Here is a 15,740-nt window from a genome sequence, read left to right as displayed (position 1 = left end):
CAACGACTCGGCTGATTCTTCTTCTTTTTCTCAGTCTGGCCAGGGCGCGCTTCGTCGTGGTGGAGATCTACGGTGCATGGACGCTTGAAGAGTAGGAAAAACAGTCATGTCATCAAAGTCATCTGGCCTGGGAAGAAAATTGCAGCTGGTTGCTTGATCGTAGTGCTGCCGCATCATCCTGGTTCTCATGACTAACGGTGGCTTTACCACTCAGGCACCATATGCTCGCACGCCACTGTCTGCTCGGCGCCTGACGAGGACAACGACAGTGAGGATATTGGACCCTGAATGGCGACAGAGCGAGTGCATTGTATTGCCAAGTCTCAGCTTAGTATATGTTGGGTTACCAGTCCTCTCTTTTGGGTTTGCTGCTGAAAGCTCACGGCTGCAAGAGGAACGCTGGCACTTATAAGCCGCATTTGCGAGAGGTGAGGGTGAGGGTGAGGCGAGACGCACGCCCAGGTCGCACAGAGGCCGGGGAAGAGAGAAGGTTCAGATCACATCACTGCTTTACAGTACCGAAGGCGTGTGGAGAAAACAAGGCTGGAAGGTTCAGGAGGCTCCTCCACGTCGGAATCGGCACCTTCATTTGCTTGCGTTGGCAAGTCCCAGCCAGCAACAAGTATCGAAGTATTGAGCCCCCTTTGTCCCTCTCCCAATGACATTTCTGGTATCGGACTTCATTCAGCGCCCGCCCAAAAACTCAATCTTCTCTCCTTCACCGCGAGTCTGCAGAGCAAGGGACGTCCGTTTTCTCTGTCACATGCGACGTCGCGCAAATGATGTTCCGGTTTGGTAGTGGTCGTCGTCGTCGTCTCTCAGCCCCTGCAGCAAATGCCTCTTGTAACCGCTTCAATACTGTAGAAGCGATGGGACGACGAGTGGATCTCACGATGACTCAAGAAACATCAAAATTTCCCCATCTAGGTTCGAAGGATAAATTACGGCTGCAGTCCGGAAGACATGAGCCGATCGTCATGAATTTGCGGAAATTTCTCTTAAGGAGATTATTTCTCCCTCTCTCTTTGTTGACCGCGTCGCAAACGGTTCACTCCGTACGATCCAGAGGGGTTCTTTTTGACATGACCCCTCCATAAATCAGCCCACACGAAAGGTAATCTTACATTGAGTACAGTACATTACATCGAGTAACATCTGTACAAAACAATCAGGTGCTTTTCAAAATCTACGGAAGTATGGCACGAATGCGGATAATCTTGAGAGATTATCTTTAGATCTCGTTCGTCGGCAGCACGCAATTGGCGAGCGATGCATGCAGTCTCATCAAGTCACGATCCCACCGTGGCTGTCGCGCTGTCCGACCCCAGCTTTCAGCAGAGACAGCTCCGGATTCGGCCTCTCTCTCAATCAGGGGTCCTCTAGATCTCACCTGACGTATAATTCTAGAACATCAACCACATCATCAAACAGACCGAAATTAGGATGCCGAACAATCAACTCCTGTTGTTGGAAGTCGGCGATGAGCACCAATTAGTATTCCCAGAATGCGGGGAAAATATCGCCCAACAATCAATGATAACAAAACCGGCTCGCACATCGCAAGCACCCCGCAAAATGGCGTGAAGCCTTTGATCTCGGAGACCTCACATCTCCTCGGAGAGCATCATGTGCCAGCGCCTCCTTGCACGCCTTCCGTCCCAGAGCAAAACCCGGGCTCTCAAACCCCTCTCCTTTCAGACTCGTCAAACACGCAAGAGCAAGGCTGTGCGACATCGATGAAGTAATGAAATATGCGTCCATTCCACTCATTCTAGTCCGTGACGACAGCCAGAAAAGACGCACTTTCTTCGTCGCCCAGAGCACGTTTCGTACGACCCTCTTCTCGCAATCCATTACATAACAACCAGCAAACCGTGTCTTGATCCTTTGGATCACGACTTTGTGCCTAGAATTGCGACGCCCGTCGTTCGTTCCAGATGCCATATTGCAAACGAGCACGTTTGCCCCAAGCACCGCATACCGCATTTGTCTTACTCGACGATTACTCGAGAATATCCACATCCTCTCCGTTTTGAACTCCGTGCTCCGCCATCTGTTCGCAATGCCGTCCCAAACCAGCCACATTAGGTAAGACGTCAAGAAAGAAGAGTCTTCCAGAAAAGAACACCGACCGGGATAGGCTCGGGAAGGCTTTTTTTTCGGTAGGCCCAAGGAGGGAAGGAGGAAAAACTCCGATTCGCTATCCAGGAACGCGCTTCTTACTCGATGGAAACGAGAATTTTTCTTTTCTTCTTCTTCTTCTTCTTCTTCTCAAGCGAGGGACGTGCTATGCTTGTTGCGGATCTGTCAAAGATCATTTAGGCCATGCAGTCTATGAATAGCGGCTGGGTGGATCCTAGCACGGTAGGTGAGAAAACCGAATTAAGGTTTGCCTGGCGGGTGGAGCTCCTTCACCGACGGCGAAGAAAAGTTGGGCGAGAGCACGGAATTCTGAGACGGCCGTTCGTCAACAAGTTGTTGTCGGCCGGGTATTTAATGCAAGTCATGACTACATTAATTATCCTAGTTTCGTGGTGAGTCTGGAGGTAGGATGTACTTTCCCTTTTCGGCTAATGGTCTAGTGAGTAGAGTAGAGTAGACAGGAACGTGTCGGGGACCTCCGATGAGGAGGAACGGTGTTCGTGTACGGGCTTCGTGTTTAGTTGACGAATGTTGGTAGGCTTGCTGTGGCTTGGATAGAGGCCGGTCCCAGAGTTTGGTAGCTGGAGAGCTAGGAAAGAATGTTCCGATGTTGGTGAGGAGATCTCTTTATTCTCTTGTTATTTTTTTTCTTTGGCTCTGAATTGCAGATTGCAACGAGCATGCATACGAGGTAGAGTGGTTCATCACTGAGAAGTCAAAGTGACCTTGAACAATGCACTCTCCTTGCAATGGATTCCTCGATCTCAAACCTTAGTATGGGTTTCACTAAAGACATTCTACCATTCGAGATTCCTTCGGTGGTAGGGCTCTGATTTAGTGATCAGAGAACGCTTTTTAGCTGGATTACTACTTTGAGATCTACTGCTGATGGCAGTTTGCTTCCAGGAAGCTGAAATTGGTCATTACAACCTGGACTCTGCGGCATTTCCCAGAGAATCGTTGGTAAAGCTAAAGAAGGGCCATATTTTGCTTCTAGCTATTCTTGCTGTGTTGAAATTTGAGCAAAGTTTGTTTTGTGCTTTCAAAATACTTTTCGATTTACGTTCCTAGCGTGCATATGGTTTTTGAGTTCTCTTGTCAGATACTCAAAAATATGGAGGATGAGATACCATGTATGAATCGCTCGCTGCTACACTTGCATGGCTCTAACTTTGTCTCATATTAAACTTGCTTGACGATGGTGCATTGTTTACATTAGAGGCCATTTCGCTTCAATTGAAGAAGTTCGGCTTTCCGTCAAGACCGGGAATGGAGACTCTGCTGTGGTAATTCTAGAATTCGCAAGTCCCCATGTCCAATATTCGCTGCTTCCAACAGTATCCAGTGGCTGAATGAAACCACGGAAAGCTTTCGTATGGACGAAGAGGGAGGCAGTCATCGGTCGACCATGTTTAATGGATTGATAGCCAGTGTATCGTCTATGTTGTTGCATCGATGATGCTGTTCCAAGAAGGAATTAGTCTCGCGTAAATAAATCAGGAGTTTTATCCCACTCATAGTCACTGCGTGTAGTTCATGCTAGGATTTATAAAAGTGACTGAGAAACATAAGCGAATGAAGTTGGATGTTGACGCGCCACGCTCCCAAGTATGAGGTGTCCTCTGAACCATTCATGATTTGTGAGATACCTCGATAAAATCAACAAGAGCTACAATGTTGCATTGGGGGAGTTCAGAGGTACCGTTTCAAGCTGGGTACCAGGCACATATAAAACAACTGCACAAGGACCGGAAAAGGAGGCACGAAGTCGAGCCGAAGTTGCCAGGAGTGCTATCTCTAGATGTCAAAAATGTCTATGATGGGCCCAAGAATTGGAGAAACGAACCTGTGAAGAGACCACCAATGGTCAATCGAATCTGGAGACAATATGCCGAGTATCAACTCGAGGGAAATCAATGCGAGTAAGAACGCGTCTCAACACGTAAACAGCTAAGCGAGGACAGGCTCGAAAAAAAATCCCCAAGACAACAAAAAAAGCTGCACAGGCAAAGCGAAGCGTACGTGCAATTACCAACAACACCAACGATCCCAGAATTTTCAAGCAGCAAAAACTTCGTCGGGACCCTCGGGGCCACAGGTAGACGGGGTACCAGCCCGCTACACCCATTAATTACCGGAATGACAGTGGTCTAAATCGGGATCATCTAGGCACCATCAAACGGCTTCGGTGGGTTGAAGGTAAAAGTCGTCACAGGCCGTGTAGAGGCTACCTTAAGTGGGGGGACACCACAACCCCTCTACCACCTCTGACTTTTTTGGAATGTTGGAAAAAATGCTTATTTAACTCTATACAGCAGCTAAGTGAGCGTTGATTGTGATTGGTCGACAGACGTCAGTCGCGAGAAAGCCACGCTTAGGGTAAGGCTGTGAGGCTTCGGCTTCGATAACGAGCCTCTTCGAGGGCTGTTTAGGATATTTCAAGGTCTTTTGCTGCAAGAAATCGCGTTCTGTCAATTTATTTCGTGGCGTTGCCTACGTTATTCTACATATCACAATCAAAACAAAAAATTCATCTTCACCCCCTCAACTCTTCCAATCCACACTCCCCCAAGCTCCAACCCTCAATCCTCTCCCCTTCTCGCCCTCCTCCCCCTCCCTCACCCACTTCAACTTCAACCCCCTCCACTCCCCCTCCGCCTTAACCTTCTCGAAACTCCTCCCTCCCTCAACCAACTGCCTCCTCTCCTCCCTCCCCAAAAACTCCATATACGCCTCCTCCCCGCTAACCTCCAAAAAGCTCACTTGCTTCCCATCCCGCCTCCTTTTCTCACCAACAACAACAAACAACGTCTCCAACTCCGGCGTATACCACTTCAACAAACTCCACAACCCCTCCTCCAACCAGAAACTCGTCAACAGAGCAAACTGCCCAAACTCAATCGCTAGATGCCGCACGGGTTTCAGCCACGCTTGGTGCATAGTCGCGTTCGCGCGGAAGCCGAGGGAGTTGTTTATATACAGCGTGTCGATGGAGTAGTTGATGTAGTAAGAGCGCTCTCCGATAGCGGGGTGGGCACAGTGTTTTTTATACCGACGCTGGGCTTCAAAACGGGATTCTGGGTTGGTTTGCAGGAGAGAGGGGGTTGCGGGTGGTGTTTGGGAGAGGGGTTGGATGGGGAGGATGCGTGGTTGGAGGTCGTTGAGGGCGAAGGCCCAGATTTTGAGACGGAGTTCGATGGGGAGGGAGGGGAAGAGGTGGAAGCTTGGAGATGGTGGTGTTTGAGGAGGAGGAGGGGTTGGGTAGACGGCTGCACGGGAGCTCGTCATGCCGGGCCAGGTGAGCATTTTGACGGCCATGTCGAGTGCGGAGTTGATGGCTGGATTCATCTATGATCTTCAGTTGGTGATGTAAGGTTAAATTGGATCCATATACTTCTCTTAAGAAACTCCTACGCTCCTTCCATGTCTGGATTGCCGGAGGTGTTTCCCACGGAGAATTAAGAGAGCCGTAGCGCATTGCCAGACTTGTATTTGGGAGGATCCCAAAACAATGAGGTGTTGCTACGAAGCGATGAATTTGTACTCTTAACTGTCAGACGTTCCGGAGTATTAATTATGTTCATTACTGGTTTTCCATGACCTCACTCTGTTCAATGGCTTCGTCCGGAGTTCAAGGTGGTGAGCATTGTGATTGGTACATCACGCGAGTTTAGGCGAGTTCTCCTGAATCTTATCAGCTGGCATTCCTCCGGCGTTCTAAATATTGTGCAGCTTTCTGTCTTTCTGTTAGAACAGTGGCGAATATCTCCTCCAATATGAAGACGTGCACATGCGAGCTTTTGTCGCGTGAAGCTTGTAGTGATGAAAGAAATGGGGGTGATGGGTTGAGAACGCATTCGTCTGAGTCGGAAATGACTACACAGATCTGGCGAGAACTTGGCATTTGCAAGTGGTAATTCGGGCATCAAACAGTTTGTCAGACTATTTAATCTTCAGAAAACCTCGTATTGATAGCTTGATTCTATCTATGATCCTCTTTCTCATTTTCTAGCAAGGGCTACGACCCATCTGGCATATGGCGCAGAGGTTGTCAAGATGAGGATCTGTGGCACACCTTCTGGATATGACACATGGAGCTTAAATTTGCAAGCCATGCTTGTACGTGAGCCATCGTGTTTCAGCCTTCGATGAGATGCTGGAACCATCGAACTATAATAGCAATCCTCAATTCGAGGAGAATTTGGGAAGGAAAAGAAATGTCAGCCCGGTAGGTGTCTTTGAGGGACCAAGTATACTCCACGAGAGATTGGTAATTGCAATCCCAAAGCAATGCATTTTATCACAGACGGAGTACTGTAAGACTCTGAACTTTGAAGTACAACATAAGAACTCTCTGGAGAACAACGCAGAGAATGTCATTTGTCATCTGAAACATTTTCTCCCTACGCTCAATAAGTAGCAGCCAGTCTCTGTACCAAATAATCCCCAGAATTGATCCCCTCATACTTCCTCTCCCCTTTCTCCCCACCATACGTTCCTTCAATCGCCTCAATCTGGCTGTCAAAATTCGGATTGCAAAAGTATGCAATACTATACCTGGCTGGATGCACATCCCCTTCTTCTGGAGCCGGAGGCTCAACAACCCTGTGCAACGTGCTCTTAATCGTATCATTGCTCCACCTCGCCAGTAAATCACCCGCATTCACGACAACCGTATTCTCAATCGGCGTAGCGTCAATAAAGTTCCCGTTAGGACTCTTGACTTGGAGACCGCCTCTCATGTCCTGGAACAGTAGCGTAATAGATCCATAATCCGTATGTTCCCCCGCTCGAACTTGTAACTTATTACTCTTGAACACCGACTTATTGACCTCAGGATAATGGAGCAGACGCAATGTATTATCACCAACATCCGTAAAGTGATCGAAATAAGACTGCGAAAGTGCCATTCCAACAGCAATGGCACGCATGACCTCGACATGTAACGCCTTGCACTGATTGTGGAAATCAAGCATAACAGCCTTAAACTCATCTGCCTCGACATCCCCACTCGGCCAATTATTAGGTAGACCTTCAGCTCCCTCTCTTCCGATCTCGAAACTCTCTTTCAGATCAGGAGCTGCGGCTTTTGCTGCGGCAACGTCTTCTTTGTTCTTGAGTATGGAGACCTTTTCTCGGCCGTGGGAGACGTAGCCGCGGTTTGCTTCGGGGGTCGTCCATCCTAGAGCCTCTTTTTGATCTTGTGGTCGAGAGAAGAATTTCGCAGATGTGGCGAAGGTTTTTTGGACGGTGGAGGAGGAGATGGGGATCGAGGTTAGGTAGATGAAGCCTGCGGTTTGGAAGCCGTCAAGGATGGATTGAGCTGCTGCTTGGCGCTCAGCCGGAGAGCCGTTGAGGAAGAGGGAAAAGTCTACGAGCTATAGAGCATTAACATAAATATCTTGTGAGTTGGAAAATCGAGTATACGTACTGGTATGAAAAGGTTGTCGCTATTGACAGCGCTGGTTTGTGGTGCCATTTTGTCTGTTGAAGTGGGGTAAAAGTCCGTGCCCGAATTGAAGATCTGGAGTCGAAAGAGAGGACCCTCAACGAAGATATATCTCTCCGGCACTCAAAACACAATGATCTGATCACGGAACGAGGCGCTTCCCGTCCAAACTTACAGCCTCGAGTTAAGAGTGTCGTCTCCTCATCAGGAAGGCGAGCATAGTCTTGGCAAAGTAAGGGGAAGGAAGATAACGATCCAATGGTGGGGTGCAGATAAGGCGAGTACCGGTAACACAACCAATATCTGCGAGTCAGCGAAACTCCATTTCTGCAAGGCTTAAATAACAAACCCTAAAGTGCTTATAAGGTTCTTGTCCCTTGAAACAACTGCACAGATACTGGTCTCAGAACGGGAAAAGGAAAAATGGCCACCACGAAGTCTCCTGTGGTCGATATCCATACACATGTCTACCCGCCATCCTACATCGAGCTCCTGAAGTCCCGGGATGCTATCCCCTATATCCGCTCTTTTCCACCGTCTCCCGCTCTCCGCTTGGTTATTCTTCCCGCCGAGGACACGGAGAGTACCTCACGTGGGCGACCAGTCGGGCCAGAGTACTATGATATTACCAAGAAGATCGAGTTCATGGACAGACATTCGATTGATGTTTCGGTTATCTCTTTGGCGAATCCATGGCTTGATTGGGTACCAGCAGCAGAGGCAGGAAAAGCCGCTGAGGGAATCAACAACGAGGTCAATGAGGAGTGTGGGAGGTACCCTGGGCGGTTATTTGCCTTTGGGACATTACCGCTAAGTGGAGGAAAGGATGTCATCGTGAAAGAGATTGCGAGATTAAAAGAGCTGAAGTACATGCGGGGTATCATTCTTGGTACGACAGGCCTAGGAAAGGGACTCGACGATCTAGAGCTACTCCCCATCTTCCAGGCACTGCAAGACGCCAAGCTTCCTATCTTCTTGCATCCTCACTACGGCTTACCGGGTTCTGTTTGGGGAGAAAGAGCAAACGAGTATGGTCATGTGCTCCCACTTGCCTTGGGCTTCCCACTTGAGACGACTATCGCTGTCACAAGAATGATCCTATCTGGCGTCTTCGAGAAAGTACCCGAGCTGCAGATGATCTTGGCCCACTCAGGAGGCACCCTGCCATTCCTTGCGGGAAGAATAGAGTCATGCATAGAGCACGACGCTCACTTGAAAGCAGAAGGAAAGCTAGGGAAAGGAAGAAAGACCGTTTGGGACGTATTAAAGAAGAACATCTACCTAGATGCGGTCATCTACAGCGAAGTCGGCTTGAAGGCAGCCATCCAAGCCAGCGGACAGGACAGGATCATGTTTGGAACTGATCATCCGTTTTTCCCACCACTAGAAGGAGAGAATGAGACCTGGGCAAGTGTGGAGACCAACTACGAGGCTATCTTTGGTGCATTAGGAAGCGGGAGCGATGGGGCGTTGGCTGCATTGGGAGGGAACGCTGTGAGGGTCTTGAACTTGTCGATATGAAGGATCTTAATACAGAAGAACCCTCATCAAGATTATTACCATCAGATCACTACGACAGGACGTTGGCAATCTGCTTTGAAGAATCGTTACGATTTACACGGTGAGATATCCTTGAGAACTCATCTCATCTACTTTTCAATCCACAGTGGATAGTCTCCCGATGAGTGTAGCATCATCGATCTGCATCTTCAGTGATGAGGCACTTCCGCACCTTTTTACTCTTCTTCCATGGTCCATCCAGTCCAGAGATAGTGTACACGGTCAACCTTAAAAAGCGCCCTTTGACTCGCTCATCTTCAAGACTGTCTTCCAAGCTGTCCCTGAAGAAACACTCGGCAAAAGGGCTAGTGAGCAAGGTATCTCCGTAGTCATATGTCATTCCCTTCAGATCAAAGGTAATTTCCACAAGGGCTGGACATGCCACAGCAAGCTTATCCCAGAAGTAGAAATTGTTGATTCCGGTCCGGCAGAAGTCGTGGTCGCCAAATCGTCTCGTCTTGATAGCCAGCTTCTTTATCGGAAGGAGTATGTTTGGATAGCATTCCATGGCATGCGATAATGGATTTTGTCCAGGCCCGCGTGTTTGTTTCATCGCAGTCAGGAAGACCGTATCAGTTTCATACCTAACCAATGCCTCGAAACCATGACGTTGTCCCAACCTCAGTCCGAGATCTAAGATGCTCGAATAGGCTTTCTTAGTTGCATGTCGGGCTAGACGACAGGTGTGTAACAAGGCTGGGACTTTTCCGCTTTTAGGGGCCAATGTGACGAGACGAGGAGTGATATCAGCAATGGCATGGTTCCTGGTACACTGTAAGCGTGTCTTCGAACAGTCGACTAGCAAGAAACATGCTGAGTGTGCCATGGGCACACGTTCACGTGTATTATCTTGCATTTGTGAAATTATGATATATTCAGTAGCAATGAAACGAGGGCTTACCATATCTTGAGCTTTAACTCAACTGGAAAGCTCCTAAATCTTGGGAATGTGCCTTGGTCTGATATTGTGAGCGAGGTAACTATTGTGGGCTTCTTTATGGAAGTCTTAGGGAAGGAGGTAGACTCACCGAACGGACCAGAAAAGGGTGGGCCAAAGCCGGCAGCGTCAGCTGAGAGAAAGTCGAGGGAATTCGGCACAATGGTCGGTGTATTATGGTCTGTGGACGGAAAAAACTTGTCATCATCTGCATTCTTTGTTTCGAAACTCGTGGCGTTGAATGGCTTGAGGAGGTCTTTAGGCAATCTCTTGATGGCGAGCTCGAAGGGACCAGGAGGAGTCGGATCTTCCAAGAGTTCCGCTGTAGATTTGAAAGTTTCTGTGATTGTAGTGGTATTTGCTGACCGGTCCCCAGAGAAAGCCAACTCCTCGTGCTCTCTTGGTATGGCAGGGTCTGTAGACTTTGCTGGAATCGGCTCCATTGTAGAAGCACTTTGTATGTTAGCTTTGTTGATTGCCAACAAACGCGACCCATCTTACGTCTGATACACACATAAAAATATCCGCGGTCAGTGAAGGTGGTTGAAGATGCTGATCTAATTGTGGCGCCGAGAATCAGATCCAGCCGGCTGAGTTCAAGAAAAAGAGTGAAGTCGATCTGGGGCGCAACAATGTCGATTGAGGTGAATACCATATGTAAAACGAATCCAAGTCCTTCCCTGTTCTTCGTAAGACCCGTGCCAAGCGGCCGCTTCCTGTTATTGTTGATGTGGTGAGTCGGAAGGAGCACTTTGACCTCCGTGTACAAAAAGTTGTTAAGCTCCATGTACAAAAAGTTGTAGGCTCCGTGTACAAAAAGTGTAGGCCAATGTCAAAATTTCATCCATGCCATAACTATGCTTCCGTATAATATGGCCTTTCATTCATATATGCATATAAGGGTAGCACCTTACAGGAAAAGTAGAATTGTAAGGTGTTATACGAAGTTATTGTGACATGAGACTAGAGCTAAATAAAGCATATAGCTACCTGAGCTAATAATTGTCCTTCCATATAATGGAGATCACTTCGAGCAAACTATATCCCATCCAATTATTCCCCATACCATTTCTATCAGCCATTCCTTGCCATACTTCTCCAATCTTTCTTCCGTAGCGACATTTGATGTCTCGAGAGGCGGAGTCGGGAGCCTAAGACTTTCAAGATCTGCTCCACCCACAGCACTCTTCACTAGTGTAATTTGCAAGAGCCTTTTGGATTTCGACAGCAAATCTCCGAAGATGTCCAGGTTAGTTGGATTTGTTGCACGTAGTTGTTCATTGAGAGATGTCTTTCCAGCTGCGAGTATTTGGGTGACCAACCCGCGTCTGTCCCCAGCACCAGCCAGGGCATGAAGCACTTGGATTATATAACGAGCTTCTGGTCTGACAAAGCCTCGAACTACCGAGCCGGCATTCGTTGTGATGTTGGCTGGAAGATCCGAACTCGCGACATGCTCCCCAAATATAGCTTCCGATACCAAACGACCCGTGTGTTCAAGTATCGAGAACAGACAGCCTTCCAATATCTCACAATGCGCAGGTTGTTGGGCTTTCCACTGAGCATTGTGAGCAATTGCAGCAAGTGCATTGGCGAGGTACTTATTAACAAGGTATTCTCCTGCCTCGATTCTTGGTCGCTTGTGTTGGGGGCTGTGGCTTCGAGCGGCCATATCGTGGGTAGCTTGCTCAGCACTGATGGTCCGCAGAATGTTCAAGCCTCGATTAAAAAGCATGACCATTCGGTAGACTATTTCCGTTTTCTTAGCCCTGCCAGGTATTGTTCGGAACAAATCATCTATCGATGCCAAACAGGCAAGGAATGCAAGCGCAAATTGATTCATGACTTGTTGGAACGAGAATGATATCTTAACTTCATCCTCATTGTCTTTAAACAGTCTCAAAGGTAAGCAACAATCAGGAAGAGCACTTTCAAGCTGAGTCAAGAGTTGCAGCGTGTGTGTGGAGTGTGCGTTAATCTTGTCGAGGTTATTAGAGTCGATGGCACTATCTTCCAGAGCAGTGCGGTGCCTGCGGATTCTAAGTGCTGTAAATGTCAGTATAGCAGATATTAAAGAGCAATCGACTCACCGTAGCTGCTTAGCCGTAAATAATCGTTTTCTTCGATAATTGTTTCCCAGTCCTCCGGCGGTTGACTCTGGTTGTTCCTAATTAGGTCCGTCCCATGCTGACTATCTTGCAACGCATCCTCCTCTGCATCACCGTGATGTCTCTTCCTCGAAAGCCGCAGTGCTTCCTTACAGCAACGGAGTTGATTCTCTAGTGCTTTCTGTTTCAAATGAAGCGAGGTATATTGGTCCTTCCAGAATTCGGCCGTCTCAATGTATCGCAGTTGGTCTCTTCGAACAGGCTGACCAATTTTAAAGTGTCTATTGAGTTGTTCACAATACTCTGTGTGAAGAATTAGACCGGGCCAAGCATAGAATCATGAGATAGGCATACCTTTCGTTGACAGTCCTGCTGGTTTCGATTTACAAATCGTGAGCGCAATTGCTATCTGACTTTGAGAAAAGTGTTCCGAGACATTGGAAGGTGTGGACGATGCAGGAGTTTGCTTCAAAGCTTCTTGTCTGATGGCTGCATGCAGCGACTTTGGCCGTGCTGTTGTCTGTATTGATGGCATTGGAAGCTTCACAATCAGCTGCTTCCGCGCCGGGTCTGGCATGACGACAATGAGACCATGAATCCTGTGCAAATTTGAGATATGCAGGATGGTCTGCTGGAGCAGATGAAGGGCGATGTTGATACAGAGAAAACAAAACTCCAAATCAAGAAGGGACGAAACTAGGCGAGCCTGAAATGGGTGCAATGGATCACTTCACCACAAGCTTCACAAAAATCTATGAACGAATCTGCAGAACTTTAGGATTCTTGGGAAAAGGTCTTTCATGCAAAATAATTTACTACTTGTTTTGCCTTCTCCATCTCTGCGTACTCAGATGAAAATCCAAGGCCAAAATCGATCACTGTAAGGACATACCCACCAAAAGCTTGAGCAGCACACGGAAACATTGGATCCACCTTATACATGGCAATTCTCGGATGCATGCGATTCCACACATGCAAAATTCAGATGTCCTTATTGCATCATTGAAATCCGTTTGATCAATGATGGAGATGCAAGCCACTCAATTTACATCCAACATCAATGATCATATCAACACCTGCATAAGACATTTTGCGTCCTACCAGACGGGGCCAGATATTTCACCAGTAAAGCCGTGAAGTGAAAGAAAGCATTCAGTGATGAAAGCTCCACATAGCCATGGCAATGGAGAACGTGTTAGTCAGCAATCGATTTGCGCTAAGCCGCGCTTGCTTGTTCTGCATGAATTAATTTTACTCTCATCGCAGGCCATTCTTCAACAATAACCAACTCTCACAGGCCTATTTGACGACGACAATATGTCTAACAATGACCTGCTGAAATGGGTCACCAGCGAAGTTGACTTTTACGACTTGTTAGGTATTGCGTTCGAGAACTGCTCAGAGTCAGAGCTTCGTCGCGCATATCGAAAGACAGCACTCAAATACCACCCTGACAAAGTTGGCAAGGACTTCGACCCCGACAAGTATGAGTTGTTCCAGGCTGCGAACGATATCCTGAGTGATCCGGAATTGAAAGCCAAATATGACAATCACCGCCAGGCCAAGATCCAAAGGCAGAGGGCGAACGAACTCTTCGAAGGCAAACGCCGACAGATGAAGGAGGACCTTGAGGCTCGAGAAAAAGGAGTCAAGCGACCAAGAGAAGAAGATACACAGGCACAAGAGCTCAGGAAACTAGCAGAAGAAGGAAGGAAGAGGAGGGCTGCGAGACAATCCATGATGGCGGAAAGTGTTGCCTCTTCATCACCCGCACCAGCTCCTCAAAAACCGTCACCAGAAGAAGCACCGAAGGAAGCGCCTGCGGAGCCTTCTGAGCAACCAGGTGAAGACGAAGTAGAGAGACTAGAACGTCTGATACGAGAGAAGGAGGAGGCTAAGGCAAAGCGAAAAGCAGGGAAGAAAGCTAGGAAGAGTGGTGTCTTTACTCCCGTTGACTCGCCATCAGTATCAAGTCATGGTGGAGAGGCGGGGCCAAAAGTGGCAGACCAGGATACTTTTACACCCATCAAACGTCCTGACATCTTCAGAGGATTGAAAGCTGACGATAAGTCTTCAGCATCACCGAAGTTCTCCTTCTCTCCAGCAATTCCTACGCCGAAGAAGAACGACTTTGCGGCTACAATGGCTAGGCTGAGGGAAGCGGAGAAACAGAGAGAGGAAGCAAAAATACGACTACAAGAGTCTAATGGAGTTTGAGCCCAATCACGAATCACGAATTACTGGCATCAGCATCGGCGTTGAGGAGATATCCCAGGAGTTGATTTGCTATACCCCATCTTATTGTACAGAATACAGACGCACTTATAAGTGCTATATGCAGAACTTTGAATACCGAACCTTCGGATATGACTTGAACGATGCTCTATTGCTTGAGGTGCCAGGAAGGTACAAATGCCTTTACCTTGACCATCTCAGAACTTCCCTCGGCTTCCCATTCCAGTTTGAATTCGTCTCCTTCCTTGTAGCCTCCAGCTGCTCCCTGTACTTGTACATCAGTCATCGTCTCCAACCTGCACAGACCAAGTCCGATGTTTCCCACGCCAGCCAAGAACTTCCCAGCACTTCTTCCTCTTTTTTCTAGTCGACCAATGCTCGTATCTCTTGGAATTCCCTCAACCCCGTAGTCCTTCTCAGGGTCATATTCTAACCAAGCTGGCTCAGTTTCGTCTTTCCCATATATCATAACGGGCAGAACTCTCTTCCTCACCACGCCCGTATGATGTGTTCGAATCGTTAGTTCCTGCCCAACATAGCAACCCTTCCTATAGTCGATACCACCCATGAAATCCGCACAGCTCTCTTGGGGCAGAGCATGCTCCCTTATAAGCTCGTCCTGCCCTTCCGGTACCCCCTTCAAATACCTCCTGATCCTATACGCCTCCTCATCACTCTCCTCCATCTCAACATCCGGCCGCTTCCCTGCAGGGAAAACGACCCTCCTCCCCATGCCTGGCGCCCTCAAATCCTCACACCCAATCTCCCTCCCCTCTCCCGTTCCCTCACCCCCACCCCCACCCAACGAATGCGCCGTCCACCCTCCCTCCTCATCCCACACACTCCATACTCCCATCTCCTCCTGGCTTAACACCTTAACCTCAAACTTGCTCCTCAACCTATATCTCTTCACATGCTTCGCCAACCTCTCCACCTCCTGTCCGTCAACCTCCACCAACCATCCATCTACCCCCTCTCTCTTGTCCTTAAACACAAAAACATCATTCAACAACCTACCCTGCGCATTCAGGAACGCAGCATAGAACCCGGTATTGAGCCGCGGATTGGACGTCGAGGACGAGACATTGGCCGTTATTGCGCCTTGTAGGAAATGCGTTGCGTCGGGGCCGCTGAGAGAGAGGAGTCGGCGGGTGGGGAGCAGGGTGTAGCCTTTTGTTGGTGGCTTGGGAGGATTGGTGGAGTATTTGCGGGAAAGAGTGCGGGAGAGGCAATTGTTGCATATGTAGGGTCTTGCGGCGGCAGGTTGCAGGATGGTTCGTAAAGGCTTCATTTTTGGTAGAATGCGGTT

General features: G+C 48.3%; 7 protein-coding genes across 7 annotated transcripts; 2 read left to right on the top strand and 5 right to left on the bottom strand.

Moving 5' to 3' along the window:
- Positions 1–4,686: 4,686 nt before the first annotated feature.
- LY89DRAFT_665108 (uncharacterized protein) lies at positions 4,687–5,460 on the bottom strand (the record flags this gene model as incomplete). The annotated part of the gene is made up of 1 exon (XM_018212821.1): positions 4,687–5,460. The coding sequence occupies one exon, from the start codon at positions 5,458–5,460 to the stop codon at positions 4,687–4,689; it is 774 nt and encodes a 257-aa protein (XP_018076314.1).
- Positions 5,461–6,106: 646 nt separating this feature from the next.
- On the bottom strand, positions 6,107–7,839 carry LY89DRAFT_608609 (Clavaminate synthase-like protein). Its single transcript, XM_018210502.1, has 2 exons — positions 7,574–7,839; positions 6,107–7,520 (listed from the first exon to the last, which is right to left on the bottom strand). Exons 1-2 carry the CDS (start codon positions 7,619–7,621, stop codon positions 6,552–6,554), a joined length of 1,017 nt encoding a protein of 338 aa, XP_018076313.1. The 5' UTR covers positions 7,622–7,839; the 3' UTR covers positions 6,107–6,551.
- Positions 7,574–9,198, top strand: LY89DRAFT_390214 (uracil-5-carboxylate decarboxylase). The gene is made up of 2 exons (XM_018207182.1): positions 7,574–7,900; positions 7,958–9,198. Exon 2 carries the CDS (start codon positions 8,015–8,017, stop codon positions 9,110–9,112), a length of 1,098 nt encoding a protein of 365 aa, XP_018076312.1. The 5' UTR covers positions 7,574–7,900; positions 7,958–8,014; the 3' UTR covers positions 9,113–9,198.
- Positions 9,199–9,284: 86 nt separating this feature from the next.
- On the bottom strand, positions 9,285–10,539 carry LY89DRAFT_768202 (uncharacterized protein; the record flags this gene model as incomplete). The annotated part of the gene is made up of 2 exons (XM_018221775.1): positions 10,053–10,539; positions 9,285–9,915 (listed from the first exon to the last, which is right to left on the bottom strand). Exons 1-2 carry the CDS (start codon positions 10,529–10,531, stop codon positions 9,285–9,287), a joined length of 1,110 nt encoding a protein of 369 aa, XP_018076311.1. The 5' UTR covers positions 10,532–10,539.
- A 488-nt stretch (positions 10,540–11,027) lies between these two features.
- On the bottom strand, positions 11,028–12,837 carry LY89DRAFT_390190 (uncharacterized protein). Its single transcript, XM_018207181.1, has 3 exons — positions 12,551–12,837; positions 12,179–12,499; positions 11,028–12,134 (listed from the first exon to the last, which is right to left on the bottom strand). The coding sequence occupies exons 1-3, from the start codon at positions 12,771–12,773 to the stop codon at positions 11,113–11,115; spliced, it is 1,566 nt and encodes a 521-aa protein (XP_018076310.1). The 5' UTR covers positions 12,774–12,837; the 3' UTR covers positions 11,028–11,112.
- Positions 12,838–13,465: 628 nt separating this feature from the next.
- Positions 13,466–14,569, top strand: LY89DRAFT_681314 (DnaJ-domain-containing protein). The gene has a single exon (XM_018214260.1). The coding sequence runs from the start codon at positions 13,514–13,516 to the stop codon at positions 14,411–14,413; it is 900 nt and encodes a 299-aa protein (XP_018076309.1). The 5' UTR covers positions 13,466–13,513; the 3' UTR covers positions 14,414–14,569.
- A 10-nt stretch (positions 14,570–14,579) lies between these two features.
- LY89DRAFT_729438 (Aminomethyltransferase folate-binding domain-containing protein) lies at positions 14,580–15,722 on the bottom strand (the record flags this gene model as incomplete). The annotated part of the gene is made up of 1 exon (XM_018219383.1): positions 14,580–15,722. One exon carries the CDS (start codon positions 15,720–15,722, stop codon positions 14,580–14,582), a length of 1,143 nt encoding a protein of 380 aa, XP_018076308.1.
- Positions 15,723–15,740: the final 18 nt, after the last annotated feature.

The sequence above is a fragment of the Mollisia scopiformis genome, assembly GCF_001500285.1.
Source record: "Mollisia scopiformis unplaced genomic scaffold LY89scaffold_4, whole genome shotgun sequence".
Taxonomy (NCBI): Eukaryota; Fungi; Ascomycota; class Leotiomycetes; order Helotiales; family Mollisiaceae; genus Mollisia; species Mollisia scopiformis.
This window is presented reverse-complemented; position numbering and strand designations above follow the sequence as displayed.

Bases quoted from the DNA above. Each gene is read 5' to 3' on its own strand.
- LY89DRAFT_608609 (XM_018210502.1), bottom strand. From the start codon at position 7,621: ATGGCACCACAAACCAGCGCTGTCAATAGCGACAACCTTTTCATACCA. The intron at 7,521-7,573 runs GTACGTATACTC...AATGCTCTATAG, and splicing joins GCGACAACCTTTTCATACCA to CTCGTAGACTTTTCCCTCTT.
- LY89DRAFT_390214 (XM_018207182.1), top strand. From the start codon at position 8,015: ATGGCCACCACGAAGTCTCCTGTGGTCGATATCCATACACATGTCTAC.
- LY89DRAFT_390190 (XM_018207181.1), bottom strand. From the start codon at position 12,773: ATGCCAGACCCGGCGCGGAAGCAGCTGATTGTGAAGCTTCCAATGCCA. The intron at 12,500-12,550 runs GTATGCCTATCT...TTCTTCACACAG, and splicing joins AGCAGGACTGTCAACGAAAG to AGTATTGTGAACAACTCAAT. The intron at 12,135-12,178 runs GTGAGTCGATTG...TGACATTTACAG, and splicing joins TTTACGGCTAAGCAGCTACG to CACTTAGAATCCGCAGGCAC.
- LY89DRAFT_681314 (XM_018214260.1), top strand. From the start codon at position 13,514: ATGTCTAACAATGACCTGCTGAAATGGGTCACCAGCGAAGTTGACTTT.